Source organism: Heterocephalus glaber, unplaced genomic scaffold, assembly GCF_053883595.1.
Source record: "Heterocephalus glaber isolate CG9 unplaced genomic scaffold, H.glaber_assembly_v1.0 deba00001504, whole genome shotgun sequence".
NCBI lineage: Eukaryota > Metazoa > Chordata > Mammalia > Rodentia > Bathyergidae > Heterocephalus > Heterocephalus glaber.
The window spans coordinates 18,377,095-18,391,838 of record NW_028258324.1 but is presented as its reverse complement, the minus strand read 5'-3'; the positions used below and the strand labels follow the sequence as shown (position 1 = coordinate 18,391,838).

At 37.6% G+C, this 14,744-nt stretch overlaps 1 protein-coding gene across 16 annotated transcripts in view; it reads left to right on the top strand.

Annotated features, from left to right (window-relative positions):
- The window catches only part of Tfdp2 (transcription factor Dp-2), a 191,532-nt gene that overhangs the window by 59,424 nt on the left and 117,364 nt on the right, over positions 1–14,744 (top strand). For 11 of the 16 annotated variants that reach the window (XM_087186266.1, XM_087186258.1, XM_087186265.1 and 8 more), the window contains one exon: positions 7,960–8,026. The exons of 4 other annotated variants lie outside the window; for them this stretch is intronic. In XM_087186266.1, the coding sequence (XP_087042392.1) occupies positions 7,960–8,026 (67 nt within the window). Of the gene's footprint in view, positions 1–7,959; positions 8,027–10,369; positions 10,490–14,744 lie in introns of those variants that run through there. One more of the 16 variants, XM_087186261.1, reaches the window with a different exon arrangement.

Below are 14,744 nucleotides of genomic sequence, written 5' to 3'. Positions count from 1 at the left end.
AATGCTATTGATTATGGAACTTTAATGGACATTACTGGATTTTTGTAAATTACTGCCAGCTTGTTCCTTCTCAACAGCTGCAAAATTGCTTTCTCCAGAAAATTTCCCACCCAGCTCTTCTTTTGGACACTGTGACAAATTAGTTTTGATATTTGCTAGAGACCTTATTGAACAAGTCACTGCTTTCTTTGGCTTAATCTTTTCCTTTGCATTTACTCAGGGAAATGTGTATTCTCAGATGTTACTCAAAAGAAGTTTGTTATCTTCTCTCAGGTGGTTCCTGCAGGAACACTAGGTGGACTTTAGATGTATTGGAGAAATTCATCAATTTTTGCCCTCTGATGGAGCACATAATTTCTGAATCTTCTTCCTTTCAAGTATTTGTTTCCACTTATAGTGAAGGATTATGCCATAAAATAGTACAACATAGAGGGAAATAATTTATTATAATTTTTTTATCATTCACAGATTAGTGTGTAGTAATGTTTGATTGGAAAATTAAAAGAATTTATTATAAAGATACAGAGATGACTCCAGGAATTTGAGAGTAGGAATTTAAAAGACCCTATTATGGCTTATATTTAGGTGTCCCCCTAAAGGTTCACATGGTCATAGGTGGAGCTTTTTGGAGGTGGCTGGATGTAGAGTGTGTGATGCTGGAATTAAGGATGTGATACTGGGATTGACTCTTGGTACAATGCTAGGATTAAAGGTGTTCCACCCTGAGAGTGAGGGCTACCTGCCCAAGGGCAGTAGCCTGATAGAGTATAAAGGACAGAAGGAGGGCTGCTGTAATCACTGCTTGTTGCTTACTCCTGCTGCTGTTTCTTCATTACTTCACTGCTTTGCTGTCCTCTGCCTGCCATGAACTGTTTCTACTCTGTGATGCCCCCCTGCCTTGGAGCCAGCCAACTATAAGCCGAAATCTCTATAAACTGAACTACAATAAACCTTTCCTCCTTTAATTGTGAGTGTTGGGTATTTTGTCTCAAAAACAGGAAAAATAACTAAGACAGGCCCCCAGAAAGACCTAGGCCCAGAAACTGGAAATCCACCAGGAATTGAAGCAATATTTGGTTTCCGTATCTCATGTCTCTCTCTCTGCTTATTGCTGTGCACCTGCTTCATTTCTCTGGCTCTCCTTTCCTCTGCAGATCAGCCTCCTTAGGCCCCAGGCACCCTCTCAGCATCTCTATCTCCCTGTTAAGGGACCAGCTCGTTCAGAGAGAGCTATGAAGGAGGGAAGAGAGGCAGCCTGACATCCAATCTCAGCTGCCTTGGGAAGGACCTCTGCCACAGCTTGCATGTGATAGCTAGTAGTAATTTAGTTAAATGTGACTGGGAGAAGCAAGTGTCACATTGTATAGAATGGCTTCTGGGGGCCACCACAGTGTGTGAGGAAACATGATAAAAGACTTTTTGTGAGTCACAAAACTCTAAATATTACCCATTTTACACTAAAGAATAACATTTAAAAAAAAAAAGAATAACATTTAAAAAACCTTTTACATACATTGTAGTGGTCCCCCCCCTTACTTGTGGTTTTGCTTTCCACATTTTGATAGTTACCTAAGGCCAACCGCAGTCCAGAAGTAATTATGTGGAAAATTCCAGAAATAAACAATTCATGAATTTTAAATTGTGTTCCATTCTCAATGGTGTGGTGAAATCTTGCACCATCCATCTGGGATGTGAATCATCCCATTGTGCAGCTTACCCATGCTGTATGTGCCACCTGACCAGTAGTTACTTAGCTGCCTGCTTAGTTTCCACGTTGACCATGAAGGAATTTCGGTGGTTGTGCTCAAGTATTGCTTATTTTACTTAGTAATGGACCCAAAGTGCAGGCTAGTAATGCTGATGATTCAGATAGGCCAAACTCTTTGGACTGAAAAGGTAAAAGTACAGTAAGATACTGGAAAAGAGAGGGGGAGGCCATCCTCACATAACTTTTATCATAGTATATTATTGTAGCTGTTCTGTTATTTGTTATTGTTAATCTCTTACTGTGCCTGACTTATAAATTAAATTATCATACATAGGTATGCCTGGGAAAAACACATGCAGGATTTGGCATTATCTATGGTTTCAAGCATTGGGGTCTTGAAATATATCCCTTGTAGATAAAAGGGGACTATATGTCTATTTTCTTTTTTCTTTTTTTTTTATATGTCTATTTTCTTATCCTGGGTTATAATTCAGAACTTTGAACACACTTTTTTTTTTTTACACGGGGTCTCGCTATGTAGTTGAGCTTGGCCTTGAACTCATTATGTAGCCCAGGCAGTTCTTGAATTCATGATGGTCCTCCTGCCTCATCTTCCCAAGTACTGGAATTACAGGCATGTGCCACCATGCCTGGCCTCAACACGCTTTTAACATTCACTAGCAGCTATACTCAAATACAGATTTTGCTTTATTATCATTTAGCCACAGTCATCAGGATTTATTGAGTAATTAGCATATACCACCAAGCAAAAGGTTAAAGGAGACTTCTCAGTATTTGGCTTGTGTAACTGTGTAATAGCTGTGTTGAGTAATGAGAAGAGGAACTCTTGGAGAGGTACCGGATCTTGTGGCAAAGTCAGAAATTTTGTTTTGAACATATTAAAGTTGAGGAACCTAAGAACATCCATGTGGAAATATTGGCTAGGCAGTTTGATAAAAAAAAAACTCTGGAGCTCAGAGGAACACTTAGACATTTTGGAGGAATTTCATATTAAAATTATTTTAGGGGCTGGGGATTTAGTTTAGTGGTTTCGCCGCTTGTTGCGCAAGCATAAGGACCTGAGTTCCATCCCCGGTACCAAAAAAAGTAAAAATAAATAAATAAATAAAATTATTTTAAAGTAGTGAGACTGTGTCTGATTACATAGTGAGTGGACAGATGGAGAATACATGATGGCCCAGGTCTGAGCACAGGGCTTCTCTAACATAAATATAGGAAGAAGCAGAGGAGCGAAGGAAATACAAAGAACGGCAAGTAAAACAGGAAGAAATCGTTATCCTGATGATTTAGAAGGCCACTGAAAAAAAGTTTCAAAAAGGGACTGATTCAGGCCTGGGGTTTAGCTCAGTGGTTCCGCTGCCTGCCTTGCGAGTGCAGTGTCCTGCGTTCGATCCCCAGTACCAAAAAAAAGGGGACTGATTCTATGTGTTCTGTGATGGTAACAAGTGAGTGACTCATAGGTGTGGAAGATACTGCCTTCTTATGGAGGCTCATTAAATATATATTTAAATATTTACATTTTAAATTTCTGTTTTGCACTTTATATTTCTCTGAGAAGTTTTTGTTCTTTTGGGTTTATTTATTTTTTTTGGTACCAGGGATCGAACTCGGGTCCTTGCACTTGCGAGGCAGGTGGCGGAACCACTGAGCTAAATCCTCAGACCTCTGAGAAGTTTTTGTAAGAAGTAACTTTTGCCTTATTTGTGCCATACTAGACCTACTGTGGTTGGAAATATAAAAACCCCACTTTAAACAGTTGAAGGAGCCAGGTATAATAGTGTACGCCTGTAATCCCAGCTAGGAGGAGGAGAATTGTGAGTTCAAGGCCAGGCTGGGCGTCACATAGCAAGATCCTGGCTGAAAATAAACAAAACAAAACAAAAAACCAGTTTAACGCAAAAAAGTGAAATGTATGGATTTATATAATGGAAAAGCTTAGCCTACTGTGGTTTCAAATATATCTGAATCCATCAGGGTGTCAATTGACTTTAAAGGCACTGCGTGATGCTTCCATGTTTTGGCTTTCTACATAGTGATATAATGGTCTACATGATCCTTATACTTTAAAGAAGACAGGGAACTTTTGTGGTATTTATGCTTCAAATTCTGAGGACCTTTAGTTGACCTTGCTCAGCTCACATACTTAGACACTGGAGAAGGACATGGCCAGCCCTGGGCCATTGAGCCCGTTCTTGCTGCCATGCAGTTGAGCATTTAATGTTAACATTCCTACCAGAGCTGTGTAGTGTGTGGGATGGATCATTTTGTGAAAGGAAGAGATGAGGGGCTGGCAATATATTCTTTGTATATAGAGTAAAATTGTTACAAATAGTATGTAGTCTTCAGTGATAGTCTTCTAGACTAAAAATATAGATGTGTTCTAATTTAAGCTCACTTAGTATATAAAAATTTAAAATATAATTGAGGGTTTTTTGGTTCTGTTTTGTCAATGAAGCTTTTTTTTCTACATAAGCTATAATAATCAACCAAAAAAAGAAACAAAACAAACAAACAAAAGCTCTAATAATCATCACAGAAAAAATAGAAGATACAGAGAAAGAAAAGAAAAAAATTTGGCATGGTGGCCCTTGCTGTAATCTCAGCACTCTGGGAGGCTAAGGTAGAAGGAAAACAAGTTCAAGCCCAATGTGGACAACTTAGTAAGACCCTGTCTCCCCCAACTAAATAAATAAATAAATAAAATAAAAAGCTTGGATGCACCTCAGTGGGAAAGTCCTGGGTTCAATTCCCAGTATCCCCTCTGCCCCCTTGCTGATTAGCCTAGAGATTATTATCCATTTTTTTTGGAAAAAAATCTAGTATGTCCACTATATAACTATTTTACTACTTATATGTATCTTATAACATCATGTTATGTACTTTAAATGTATACAACACATTACTTTTTTAAAAGTTGCAAAAGAAATACATAGAAGATTTTTTGCTGGACCTGATTAAGCAAAAAATGTGACATGAAATATGAGTATACTTTTTTCTTCGTGTTTAGTGAAATACAGGTCCTTTTTAGATAGATAGAATAAAGAATAGTTGATACCTTTCAATGCCTTTCCTAGTCATCATTTTCTACTTTCAAACAATACACTTTTCTCTTAGACTTTAAACTGTAAAATATTTATGAGACTAAAATGAATGCATACTTTCAAGTTTTTATTAAGTAGATTTTGTTAGTATTTATAAGCTTTAAATATAGGTACCTCCCTTCCCTATAGAGACCCTAGTCAGCAATATAATATTGATTCTCAGTTAACCTTTATCTAAGTTTTTAGAGTAGTTTGTTGTTTGTTAAGGTACATTTGTACAGCTGCTTAAAAAGTTTGTGAATCTGTTTGCTGTTTCACTCTGCAGAAGTTGGACATGAAGCGCAGGTGTTTAAGCATAACAGTAAACCAGTAACGGTTAACTCTCTACTGTGAACATGTGGTTTTAGTTGAGGTTTTTTTGCTGTTATTGTCTTATATTAACAAAATCTTTGAATAAAATGATCTTTTTGAAGTTATTATATGTATTAAGTGGTCATGTTGCATCAAGCATGGAATGAATATATTAAAGTCTGTTGCCTTTGTTGCTTTCTTTTTGAAGTAGAACATTGACTTTTGTCTTTCTCTTCTTTTTATAGCAGAATAATTTAAAAAGAGGTGCTTTTCATTGACTGATTGAGGTGCTGAGAATTGAATCCAGGACCTTGGTGCTGAGCTACACCCTCAGCCCGTTTTATTTTTTATTTTGAGACAGGGTCTTGCTAAGTCACTGAGTGCCCAGGCCTGGCTCATATTTGTGACCCTCCTGCCTCAGTTTCCTAGAGTGTTCGGATTACAAGTGTGCACCACCATGCCTGGCTCAAAAAGGGGAACATTTTAGTAATGACAGTATATTCTTCAACAGATGTTCAACAGATTTAATATTTAATATTAGCATTTGTGAGCAGTTTTGGAGAGTCATGACATGGTTGTTATGAATTTTGTTGAAAAGGGAAGACATAACTGATACTGTACTTAGAAGAAACTAGACAAAGCTGTTTCTGCATCATTATCTATATAGATTAATAAGCTATTTTTTAGATATTTTAGTCTCAGCTATTGCCACAAAAATTTGTTGATAGTAGATTCCATTTATCTAATATCTGTTGCATTAGAATTAATTATGAATGATATCTAGAAATACTTCTGGTGATGAACCTTTCTGTAAAAAGTAACAACTTATAGTAGAGCACTTGACCACATAAAGAATTAATAAGCTCGGGCCAGGGATTTAGCTCAGTGGTTTCGCTGCCTGCTGCGCAAGTGCAAGGACTCGAGTTTGATCCCCGGTACCAAAAAACAAACAAAAAGAATTAATAAGCTCTTATATTTTGAATTGTAAAATATCAATTGAGTACTTATGAAGAATAAATAATATAAAATAATAAAAGTTTTTACAAAATACTTGTGCACAGGTAGAAAGTTTTAAGGTTTTGTGTGCTTTAAAGTTCTTTCAGATTACTGGAGATCTGGTATAAAGCATGGTGACAATAGTTTAAAATATTTTTTTTCTTTTTTTTTTGGTACTGGGAATCGAACTCAGGTCCTTGCAGTTGCAAGGCAGGTAGTGGAACCACTGAGCTAAATCCCCAGCCCCAAGAGTTTAAAATATTGTATTGTATACTTGAAATTTTCTGTCAGAATAGATTTTTTTTTTTTTTTTTTTTTTTTTTTGCTTGTCGTGGGGATCAAACCCAGGGCCTTGCACTTGCTCTTCCACTGAGCAAGTATTTCCACTTAGGTACACTCTGTTGGAGGATAGATCTTAAATCTTACATACATACCTCTATGTAGAGATAATAGATATGTCAGCTTGATTATGGCAATCATTTCACAGTGTAAACATGTATCAAAACATCAGGTTATATACCTTAAATATATATTTTTTTTATGCATCTTTTATATGACCACAATACCTCAGGAACGCCAGTTTTAAAAACCTTTTCAGAATGAAAGAATGTTTGAGGTACTAAATTAGAAACTTTTAATATTACAAACTTGTGATATTTCAAGATTACAGATCTTCACTGTATAAAACAATAATCTAATGGTAATAATAGAGCCATTTGTTTTAGCTTGTTTTGTGCCAGGTTTTCAGAAACAGAGGGTTTTTTTCCCTCTAGGCTCTATAGCAAATTTTTAAAACTTTGTCTTATGATAGAACTATAGTCAGTTGTAATGCCAAGTTGTCCTATAGATATTATATTTAATGAAATAAATGATCTTAAAGTAAATTTATAAATAGTTACGCTATTAGAAGTCCCTGAAATATACTACTACTAGTAATGAAACGTAGATTGAGAGTATATGCCAAGTGCCATGTGGTATACTTTATATGAGTTATCTTATTTAATCTTTATATCAATCTGAATTGGTAAGTACTGGTATAATCTAATTTGCAGATGAAGAAATTATGTGACCTGACCAAGACCCTACACCTTAATGAACTAGAATGTGAACCCAAATAATTGGTTCATTTTAGCATTGTGGTGTTAATGGTCCTTAAAATTCCTTACATGTCATAGTGTCAGAAAGCATTGCAGATAATGATTAAGAACATTAAAAATTAAGGGCATTAAATAAGGATGGGCATTTTTTATTTTTTGTATTCCTGGAGATTAAACTCAAGGCTTCACACATGTAAGCAAGTACTGTGTCACTGCGCTCAGCCCCAGCACTGAGGATGGAAATTTTTTTATGTGTGTGGTGCTGGGAATTAAACAGGGCCTCATGCATACTAGGCATGGTCTCTGCTGTGGAGCCACCTGGTTTTATTATTATTGTTGTTGTTGTTGTTATTTTTTAGACAGGATCTCCCTATGTAGTTCAGGCTGGTCTTGAACTCATTATGTAGCCCAGGCTGTATTAAACTTAGGCAATCTTCCTGCCTCCGCCTCCTGAGTTCTGGGACTACAGGTGTGCAGCACCATGCCTGGCCCATTTTTTTTAATTTTGAGGAAAGGGTCTCGATAAATTGCCTGGGCTGAGTAGGAACTTGTGATCTTCCTGCCTCAACCTAAAAGTAGCTGGGATTACCGACATGTACAACCATGCCCAGCTTAATTAATTCACTTTTGTGTGGCTATATCTAACATTAGATATGGGCCTCTGGTGGAAGGTATAAACTAGCTTATGAAGTGATCTCACAGAATTTAAGGTGCTATTTTTAATTTTTAAAACTATTTTATTCAGGTTGGTTTGACTTCCACAAATACAGAACTAAGAGGATTTATAGATCAGAATCTCAGTCCAACAAAAGGTAAGCATTATTAAGTAAAATTTTTCTGACTTTAGTATTATCTCATTTGTTTTATAAAATATGCAGCTACAAGAATTACTTTATGGCCAGGCATGGTGGCGCATGCCCATAATCCCAGCACTTGGGAGGCTGAGGCAGGTGGATTGCCACAAGTTCAAGGCCTGCCTGAGCTACATAGTGAGACCCTGTCTCAAGAGAAAAAAAAAGGGCTGAGGATTTAGCTCAGTGGTTCCACCACCTGCCTCGCAAACACAAGGACCCAAGTTCGATCCCCGGTACCAAAAAAAAAAAAAAAAAAAAGAATTACTTTATGTGTAATAATATTAGTGTGTTGTCACACACCAGATAACTCATGTTGTATAAATGTCAGTTACCACTGAGATGTGGAGGGGTTTTGTGTGATTTTTTAACATCTCTTTCCTTAGAGGTCTCCAAGATTTTTCATCAGTAATCTTATTACAAATGAAAATATTCAGACTACTTTTCTCATAATTTTCTTGTTTGAGAGTACTACTTTGAAGTGGTTTAACTTGTAAGGAGTTACATTAAGGAAAAATTATATCCTTGTATTTTTTCTATATATTTTCATACATCATACTTGGTTATGATTATATATAGTAATGCCACATATATATAATCACTCTACATTATTTGTTAGTTTTTTTTAAAAGGATTTTTCATAAAGGATTTCTTTGGTTTTTTTTTTTTTTTTTTTGAGACTGGGTCTCCCTATGTTTTCTAGGCTGGGCTTGAACTCATGTTGATCCTCCTTAGTGCTGGAATTACAGGCATGCATCCCACACCCAGCTATAAAGGATATTTTTAATGCTCTAAATTTTCAAGGTTTTGTGAAAGTTTGGATCCACATTGAATACATTTATTCTGTACAGTGGTATCTTGGTTCACATGATTCTTTCCATGATTCTGGTTGAAAACCAAGTTGGATGAGAACCAAATCAAATTCAATGGTTAGGTTCAATGTTGACCTTGTGGGGAGATTTGATTGAGTTCTTGTCCAGTTTGTGACCAGAATCGTGGACAGAAGTAAGTTTGTGACCCAAGGCACCATTTGTGTGTGTATATGTGTGTGTGTGTGCGTGTGTGTGTGTGTGCACACACGTGCACGACTAATACATGGTTTACTGGAGGTGCTTATGTCAGAAATCTAATCCACCAGCATTAGAACTTCAGGAACCAGCAGTATCTTTTAATATATATCTTTGAACAGTATCTTTCAGTGTATAGGGATACACATGTCAAGGTTTATGGATGAAATGATGTAATGTCTAGAATTGGCTTTAATATAATCTATTGGAGGAAGGAGGGTAAAGTGGACGGCATTATAGATAAAGCAATATTGTCTGTAATCTAACTGATTGATTATACTGAATGATGGCTCTGTGGGGTCTCATTTTTGTTTCTTCCTTTGTATGTCTTTGAAATTTTTGATTATAAAAAACAGGAACAAAGCTTATTCCATTACAATACAAATAGCTGTGCAAAAAACAAAAGCTTCCTCAAAAGGTTATGTCTAAGACAGAAGTAGAGAGGCTAGAAAAATCTGTATTTTAGTATAAAAATGTTTAGCTTAATAATAATTGTCGGGGCCCCGGTGATTTAGCTCAGTGGTTCTGCCCCCTGCCCTCCAAGCGTAAGGACCTGAGTTCTTTCCCCGGTACCAAAAAAAAAAAATTAATTGTCTATAGAAATTTTTCTGTGAGTTTATGTATTTTAAAACCACTTAAAAGATGTTTTAGGCCTTGATGCTTTTCAGTATTTCTTTGCTAGCCAAAAAGCAGAGAGTGGAGGAAGTGGCTGGGGACAAGATATTCTCTTCCATGTTAAGCTTCCAGTTAGCTATTTCCTTCAACTAACCTCAACCTCCTAACAACCCGTTCATCTATGAAATCATGAATGGATTAATCCATTGATGAGATTTGCACCCTTGTGATTCACTTTCCAAAAGCCCACCTCTGAACTCATGAGCCTTTTGGGGCACTTTCTTTTTGGTGGCACTGGATTGAACCCCAGGACTTAGCGGTTTTCAACCTTGGGTCTTAGATTTATTGCAAAGAATCTTGCTTACATCTGTAGGGTGAGGTTGTAATTAGTAAAATACAAATTCAATTTAAAGTGTTACTGGGGGCTGGAGATTTAGCTCAGTGGTGCCATGCCTACCTTGCAAGTTCAAGGTCCTGAGTTTGATCCCTGGTACCAGAAAAAAAAAGTGTTAAAGTATTATTAAAGTAATCTTAGCTTGACCGAATGTTCCTTAGTCGGCATTCTAGGATTATGACTTACCATGTAACTCTGCATAGATTTTTGTTTTGTTTTGTTTTTAAGACAGGGTCTCACTCTAGTTCAGGCTGGCCTGTACCCCAGACTGGCCTCGAATTCATGGTAATCCTCTTGCCTCAGCCTCCTGAATGCTGGAATTACAGGGATTTGCCGCCGCCATACCTGGTATGCATAGTTTTTCAGATTGTCACACAACATTTCTCATACTTGAAAATAATGAGAATCAATGTAATGTTATTATAACAACATAAAAAAAGACTATGTAAAAACTACAGGAAAATATATTGCCTTAATTTTGTATATTAGAACTCAACCTTTTTTCTTTGTCTTTTCTCATTTTTCTTTAACTTTTTTTTTTTTTGGTACTGGGGATCGAAGTCGGAACCTTGCGCTTGTGAGGCAGGTGGTGGCACCACTGAGTTAAGTCCCTGGCCCTTTTTAACCTTTTTAATGAGCATATATAACTTTGCTGTTAAGGGGAGAAATCCCCCCCCCCCCCGATTTCCCCTCTCAACTATATATCTGAGGGCAAGGACAGGACATGGTGGAGGCTGTTCAGTCTTGAACAAGAGCTCCCCAAGACGTGTACATATGATCCTCTTCTCACCCTCACCCTCTACTTCCCATTAGAACTCTTGATAAAATGCTAGAGGAACTTTATATCCTCCACTTAAGTTAGCATCACTTTGTCCAATTGGTACACTGGGATTCCATGGAAGATTTTAACTAGAAGAAGGGTTCTGTTGTTAAAACTAATAGAGGACAGGTAGGAAACCTCTGACTGCTTAGTCGGTCAGACTGCTGTCCTAGCTTGCTACAGTACCTGTTATACCAAATAGCCAGTCACCAAATCTACTCTTTTAACATGATTCATAGCCTGGTGTGGTGGCACACACCTGTAATCAATATCAGGCCTGGGGAGGCTGAGACAAGAGGATCCCAAAGTCCAGCCCACCCTGGGCAACTTAGCAACTTGGTGAGACCCTGTCTCAAAAAGGGAGTGGGGACTAGGGATATAGTTCAGAGCTCAGTACAAAGGCCCTGCATTCAATCCCCAGTGCTGCTAAATAAATTAGTAAATACATGCATACATATATAATATTCATATTTTGATTTCTTATTCTTCTTCCTCATGCCCCGTTCTTTACATCCTCTTCCCCCTTTCCTTACTCTCCTTTCTCCCTGCCCTCAGGTCCTCCCACGTGCTGGGCAAGCACTTTTAACACTACTATAGCTGGATCCTCAGCTGCTTGTTATTTCTTGTCCCCTCCTTTTACCATATCTTCTACCCTTGTCCTTTTCTACCTAGATTTGGTAGTAACCTCTGATATTTACAGCCTCTCTCTCTGCAAGATTGCCTCCACTCCAAATTTTGTCTCCCCTCTACTGCTGAAATATTTATCCTTTCTCTCCCCACTGCCTCTTACTGAGCTACATCCCAAGCACTTTTTTATTTTTGAGACAGGGTCTTGCTAGCTACATTGCTGTTTCCCAGGTTGGGCTTGAACTTGTGATCCTCCTGCTTTAGCCTCCCTAAGTGCTGGGATTATAGGCATGCACTTACACTCCGAGGCTAAGGGAGGAGGATCCCAAATTCAAGCCCAACCCAGGCAGTTTTGCAGTTAGCAAGACCCTGCCTATGAATTTCAAAAAAGGCTGGGGATGTGGTAGGGATGTAATTCAATATGAAGGTCCTGGGCTCAATCCCTAGTCTCTGTCTCTCTGTCTCTCTCTGTCTCTCTCTGTCTCTCTGTCTCTCTGTCTCTCTGTCTCTCTCTCTCTCTCTCTCTCTCTCTCTCTCTCTCTCTCACACACACACACACACACACACACACACACACACAAATAAAAAGTCAATTCTGATGTTATCTATCTGGAGATAGTATCAGATCCCACAGGATAAGGGCTCAGATCCATGAGACTGTCCTTTATTCCAAATGCTACTCAAAATCCCCAGGTTGTGACCTGTACTTTTGACCAACTGGGTATGGTATTCCTCTAAATCCCTTTTGCATTAGATTGATTTGTTACAATAGCTTATAGTACTCAGGGAAATACCTTACCTAACAATTAGCAAAGGCTACAGATGAACAGCTAGATGAAGAGATGGATAGATAGGATGAGGTGGAAGGGTCCTGAACACCAGAGTGACCCAGTGGAGTTGGGATGCATCACCTTCCTGGCATGCTGATGATCGTCAACCTGGATTGTCTGAACCTCATAGTTTAGGTTTGTTTTTTTAATGGAGACTTCACACATAGGCACAATCCACTATAAACTTTTTTCAACCCCTCTTGCATCTCCACTGAATAGTGGTAGGGATGAAAGTCCAAGTCTCTAATCATGGCTTGGTCTTTCTGGGGACCAGCCTGCATTTAGGAGCCCACCAAGAATTACCCCAATAGAGCAAAGTCATTACTGTCTTCCAAGAAATTCTAAGGGGTTTAGGAGCTTTGTGTCAAGAACTGGGGTCAAAGACTAAATGTTAGAAGGAAAGATTCTCCTAGCACTCCTATCTACAAGAGTCAGGAACTGGGGTAGACAGCAAATATTAGAACAAAAGATTCTCTAAACACCCATATTGACCAGGAAGTTACAACAGTTTCAGTAGCTCTGTCAGAGGGACTTCCTGACAGGGATTAGGGGCCCGTTTTTCTTGGTACCTAAGAGAGATTGGTTCTAGGAACCCCTGCAGAGGCCAAAATCTGTGGATGCTCAAGTTCTGTATATAAAATGGGGCAGTATTTGGGTATCAGCCTATATATTTTCATCTGTGTTATAATAACTTATTCAATGCAAATACTGTATAAATAGTTCCTCTACTGTACTTTAGAGAACAATGACAAGAAAAAAATTCTGCATTATGTTCAGTCCAGACAGTTGTTTTTTTCCCTCCCTCCTTCCTTTCCTCCTTCTGTCCTCCTGTCCTCCCCTCCCTCCCTCCCTCGATGTAGTCTTACCACGTTACCCTGACATGCCTTGAACTTCTGGGTTCAAGTGATCCTCCTGTTTTGACCTTCCTAGTAACTGAGATTATGGGTGCTCACCTCTGGGCATGACTGAAAATGTCTAAGTCCTTTGAGTGTTTTTGAATTAGATTATTTGCCTTTTTTGTTGTTGAATTTTACGAGTTCCTTATGCTGTATATTCTGAGTAGTGGTCTCCTGTCAGATAATGAGATTTACAAATATTTTCTCTCATTTAGTAAGTTCTCTTTTCTCTTTCTTGATAGTATCCTTTGATGAATAAAAGCTCATAAGTTCAAATTATTCTTCATTGCCTGTGCTTTGGGTGTAATATCTATGAAATCTGCTAAATACAGTGGCATGAAGCACTTCTAAAAGTTTTATAGTTTTAGGTTTTAATGTTAGGTCTTGGTTCATTTTGAGTTAATTTTTGCATATGGTGTAAAATGAGGGCCCAACTTTATTTTGCATGTTAATATCCAGCTTTTCAGCACCATTGTTGAAAGCACTGTCCCTTTCCCATTGAGTAATCTTATTAGTACCTTTATCAAAAATCACTTGACCGTTTGTGAGGGTTGATTTTTGAGCTGTATTCTATTCCACCAGTCTTTATGTCTGTCCATATATTATTATCATCATGTGTTTATAATACTGTAGTTTTGGTAAGTTTCAGAGTTGAGGAATGTGAGTTCTCCAGCTTTATTCTTTTTTTTTTTTTTTTTTGGTACCCAGGATCAAACTCGGGACCTTGCACTTGCGAGGCAGGTGGCGGAACCACTGAGCTAAATCCCCGACCCTCCAGCTTTATTCTTTTTCAAGATTGTTTTGGTTATATAGAGTCCCTAGAAATTTCATAGGAGTTGAGGATAAACTTTTCCATTTTAATAAAAGTTTTTAGAATTTTGATGGCAATTACATTGGATCTGTAAATTGCTTTGGTTTTATTAACTTTTTAAATTGCTAAGTCTTTCTGTTCATGAAGATGTTCTATTTATTTAGGTATTTAATTTACCATTTCATTTTGAGTTTATTATAATATTCTGGAATTAGTTATTGGAGATGGTTATACAACTTTGTAAATATACTAAAAACCATTTTAAAAGGTGAAGTTTTTTGGTATGTGAATTGTACTTTGTTTAAACAATAAAAAACAAAAGCATTTTCTTCAGCTTGATGTCTAGTTCTGGCTCTGATTTGTTCTTCCCTTTCTTTATAAGCAGAGTTCTTAGAAGAGGCCATATATTTAGAGTCTCCTTCTTACCTCTTATTCATTCCTCTGTCCCATATAATCTGATTTTTCACTTCATTAGTCCACTGAAACTGCTCTTAGGGTTTGGCTTTTTTTCTTTTGAAGTCATTTGACCCAGTCAACATTTTTTTTTCTTAATAAACTTTTTAGTATCAAGGATTGAACCCAGGGCCTCCCACATGTTAGGCAAGCACTATACCACTGA